Raw genomic sequence first — 5116 nt, forward strand, 5'->3', positions numbered from 1 at the left:
GATTATGAAGCTGAAACTCCAATACTTTGGCTACCTAATAGAAAGAACTGACTCATTTGAAAAGACCCTGATGTTGGGAAAGATTGAAGGCAGGAGGAGAAGGGGATGACAGAGGATGAGACAGTTGGATGGCATCACCTACTCAATGGACATGAGTTTGAGTAAACTCTGGGAATTCGTGATGGACAGGGAGGCCTGGCATGCTGCAGTCCATGGGGTCTCAAAGAGTTGGACATGACTGAGTGACTGAATTGAACTGAACTGAACATACCAGAAAGTGACCCATTTATTGGGAAAAAGGAAATGAGTAGCTGGAGAGAGATGGATTTGGGAACAGATATACCATCATCCCTATGGATCAATATGGTAGTGAAAAGAAAGGGGCTTGGAGACTGAAGTACATGTTTTCTTCTCTCTTCATTTTCTTCATAATTGTTCCAGTGAACATTGATTTGCTTTCTTATCTTTCTAGCATACTGATAATCTAGACATAATGACATGCATTTTTCTATTTCCCAATACCCAGAACAATGCCTATGCTTTCCATTTATATGGATGATTTGGTTTATTTTGCTTTGCAATATTGTCTCTGTGGACCACTGGTCACTCAAGTTAGTAGCTAAAACCCTTCTGAGATTACACACCACTATATTATATTAATAGATGGAGATAGGGGGATTTCTGCTTTTCTATATATGCAGCCCCAGGGATATTCCTATTTTACCAATGGCTCCACAGTTCCGTTCCACTTTATTATAAAATCAATGGCTCCAGAGTTGTAACTTGTTCACTCTCTGCTGATAAAGACAGAGAAGGCTTGTTTTTCCACATAAAGCTGGTAAGAAGCTAGAGAAAGGTGTTTGTTGTATTGATTTTATGCTTTGTGTTTTATTCATAATTGTTCAAATGAGCCTACAACAGTCAGATAACAGTAGGTTTTACCCTGTCCTCAGAGATCCATATAATACAGACAATTGAGCCTTTCTACTTTATAGTCAAATATTATGATGATGATTTTCTCAGATTGAATTGCTATCTTGAGAACTGGCAATTCAAAGGGAACTATAGAAAACTAGCATACGTATACTTGTTGCAGGAAATTCATTTTTAGGAAGTAAGTTTTACCTAATGTTTTAAAAAACTTCATTGAGAAATATTAAAGTTATAATAACTAATATTGCTATTCTTTGATTTTAAGTTTTCCTAGAATTTATTTTGACACTGGAAATTTATTACTTTAAACTTATTTTTTAAATTGCAATTGAACAAAATTGATAACATTTTTAAGTTGCCCTTTCTATTTCTTGAGTGCCTATTGAAAAAATCTATTGTATACTCAAACCAACATCTATTACCTAATACTCCCTGAAGAACAGTAAATTTCCTCCTGATGAATCAGGTAAGGAAAAAAATAAGATCTGGTTAATAAGAAACAAAATGCTAACTTATGCTGAAACATGGATAACTCTTGAGGACATTATTTCTAGTGAGATAAGCCAGTCACAAAAGAAAAAATATTGTATGATTCCCTTATATGAGACACTTAAAACAGTAAAAATCACAGAGACAGAAAATAAAATGGTGGTTGCCAGGGACTGGGAAAAGAGGAGACTAAGGAGCTATTGTTTAATGGATACAGAGCTTCAGTTTTACTAGATGAAACAGTTTTGGAGATGGATGATAGTGATGGTTGCACGACATTATGAACGCATTTAAATCCACTGAAATGCACACTATAAAATGGTTAGGATGGTAAATTTCATGTTAGTTGTTCAGTTCATTTCAGTCCTTCAGTCGTGTCCGACTCTTTGTGACCCTATGAACCACAGCACACCAGGCCTCCCTGTCCATCACCAATTCCCGGAGTTTATCCAAACTCATGTCCACTGAGTCAGTGATGCCATCCAACCATCTCATCCTCTGTTGTCCCCTTCTCCTCCTGCACTCAATCTTTCCCAGCATCAAGGTCTTTTCAAATGAGTCAGCTCTTTGCATCAGGTGGCCAAAGTATTGGAGTTTCAGCTTCAACACCAGTCCTTCCAATGAACACCCAGGACTGATCTCCTTTAGGATGGACTGGTTGGATCTTCTTGCTGTCCAAGGGACTCTCAAGAGTCTTCACCAACACTGCAGTTCCAAAGCATCAATTCTTCTGCGCTCAGCTTTCTTTATAGTCCAACTGTCACATCCATACATGATTACTGGAAAAACCATAGTCTTGACTAGACAGACCTTCGTTGACAAAGTAATGTCTCTGCTTTTTAATATGCTGTCTAGGTTGGTCATAACTTTCCTTCCAAGAAGTAAGCGTCTTTTAATTTCATGGCTGCAATCACCATCTGCAGTGAAATGTTAGTTGTATTTGACCACAATTTTAAAAACTGTGAAACAAAACAAAAACTAGCAGCACTGGGTGATAATTGTCCCACACAGTCTTACACCAACGTACCCACTTGTACTTACCCTCTAGTGTCAGTGGATGTGTTGATCCTCATGTTTGTGAGGGTTAATTATTTGGTTAGCCAAAAAATTAATTCTGTGTTTTCCATAACAGCATACAGAAGACCCGAAGGAACCTTTTGTCCAAACCAATACTGTCATGCTTTATATTCAATCTCTGCAGTTTTAAAGAATCTACCTGCCAATTCAGGAGATGCAGGGGTTATGGGTTCAATCCCTGGGTCAGGAAGATCCCCTGGAGTAGGAAGTGGCAACCCACTCTAGTATTCTTGCCTGGAAAATTCTATGGACCGAGAAGTCTGGTGGGCTATAGTCCATGCAATCGCAAATAGTCAGACACAACTGATCGTGAGCACACACACACTATTTCAACTTAGGGAATTTTCTATGTCAATTAACTCCTGTCATTTTATAGTTTTAATCCCTCACCATGTAACACATTTTTAACCTTAGTTTACAAATATGCTCAGCTCTTTTTCCTATATTACAAATATCCTCCATCCACCTTATGGTCACCCTTAGTCATGGCTTATTTTTCTCCTTGCTTTCACTGACAAATTTCCAGAAGTAATATATGCCATGCCTCCAGGACTTTTCCATTTATTCCCCAAGCCACTGTGGCAGATTCTCAAGCTTCATTGCTGGATTTCATCTAGTTTTGTTTATTTTTTTTGTTTCTTAGGGTCATTCATGTGTTTTCAGCAGCATTTGACATTTTTGATCCTTAGAAGATCCACTCAAGCAGTTCAGTACTATTGTTCATGTAACACCCAGACATGACACTAGACTCTCTTGGTTTTAGTGGTTCCAGGAAGGCTATCCAGTCTCATCTTGCTTTAGTCTATATAGTCCTTTCCCGTAACTTATATCAAATTCCATATTTATTGGTTTTCTCTTATAGAAATCTACTCCCTGAAAGTATTCACCCACACTACTGGATTAACATGGCACTTGCATAGTGGTAGCTTCCAAAAATGTATTACTAGCAAAAATCTGGAAATGTTTGCCTAGAGAGTCATGCCTACGTGGGCACAGCAGACTCAAAATCTTTAGCTGAATTTCTCTTTGTCATTTCTTACATAAGATATTCAAAATTGAATGTATTCAATGTATTGATTTTTCCTAACTTTCTATCCATTTAATCTTATAATATGATGGAGCTAAAAAATTCTATCAATATAGAAAATAATTATTATCAAAATGTATGGAATTATTTGGATGTATTTTCTTAAATTTAAGAATAAATATGTTTTATATATACATACAGTGAAAGCTATAAATCAAACTATGTTATATACATATTATATAAATAATTACTTACCCATGACCTTAGATAACTCTCTTAACCAAGAGAAAATTTATCTGGATATCTTCATGTAACAATATAATGTATTATTTCTATAGGATGTGCACATTGTGAAGATAAATGCTACCAGTCCAGGAAAACATGGAAATCTTAGGTAATTCAACATCTAAATTTCCAACTTTCTTGTTGACTGGAATTCCTGGCCTAGAGTTTGCCCATGCTTGGGTCTCCATTCCCTTCTGCTGTCTTTACGCCACTGCCCTCTGTGGGAACAGCATGATCCTGTTTGTCATCATCACCCAGCAGAGTCTCCACGAGCCCATGTGCTATTTCCTCTCCATGCTGGCAGCTGCTGACTTGGGTTTGACTGTTTCCACAATGTCAACCACATTAGGTATCCTCTGGTTTGATGCAAGTGAAATCAGTCTAGATATGTGCATTATCCAGATGTTTTTTCTTCACGGGTTTACCTTCACAGAATCTGGGGTGCTGCTGGCTATGGCCTTTGACCGCTATGTGGCCATCTGTGATCCTCTGAGGTACACTACCATTCTCACTGATTATAGAATCATTCAGATGGGTCTCTTGGTGGTTATACGCACTGTAGTATTAATTGTACCACTACTTTTGCTTCTTAAGCCCCTCAATTTTTGTGGAGGGAATGCGCTTTCCCACTCCTACTGCTATCATCCAGATGTGATTAAATTAGCATGTTCAGATACTCGGGCCAATAGCATCTGTGGATTAATTGATCTCATCCTGACCACAGGAGTAGATACACCATGCATTGTCCTGTCTTATATCTTGATCATTCACTCTGTTCTCAGTATTTCCTCCCCTCAAGAACGACGCAAAGTTTTTAGCACCTGTGTCTCCCACATTGGAGCAGTTTCTATTTTCTACATCCCCATGATTAGCCTGTCATTTGTGCATCGCTATGGGCGATCAGCTCCCAAAGTAGTCCATTCAATGATAGCCGATATGTACCTGCTTTTTCCTCCTGTGCTCAACCCCATCATCTACAGTGTAAAAACAAAGCAGATTCGCAAGGCTATACTCAGTCTTCTTATGAAATAGAGATAATTAAGTTTGAGAAAATCATGATAGAAGTGGCTTTCACTGTAGAAAAGCAATTCTGGTAGGTTACTGTCTTTCGGACATTTTTCTTCTCATATTTCCATTTGTTCAACAAATATTTAGTAAGCATTTTTGAGTTTTCAGTCATAAAATACATATATAATATACCTTAAGGGATTTACAGTCCAATAATAGAAGCATAAAAATAGTAATAATGAAATAATTTAAGTAATTCCTATAGTAACTAACATTTATTGTGTATTTTATACTAGG

The 5116-nt window shown here is 37.4% G+C and overlaps 1 protein-coding gene across 1 annotated transcript; it reads left to right on the top strand.

Annotated features, from left to right (window-relative positions):
• Positions 1 to 3886: 3886 nt before the first annotated feature.
• LOC133054336 (olfactory receptor 51F1-like) lies at positions 3887 to 4843 on the top strand. Its single transcript, XM_061139256.1, has one exon. It carries the CDS (start codon positions 3887 to 3889, stop codon positions 4841 to 4843), a length of 957 nt encoding a protein of 318 aa, XP_060995239.1.
• The last annotated feature ends 273 nt before the right edge of the window (positions 4844 to 5116 follow it).

Source organism: Dama dama, chromosome 1 (genome assembly GCF_033118175.1).
Source record: "Dama dama isolate Ldn47 chromosome 1, ASM3311817v1, whole genome shotgun sequence".
Taxonomy (NCBI): Eukaryota; Metazoa; Chordata; class Mammalia; order Artiodactyla; family Cervidae; genus Dama; species Dama dama.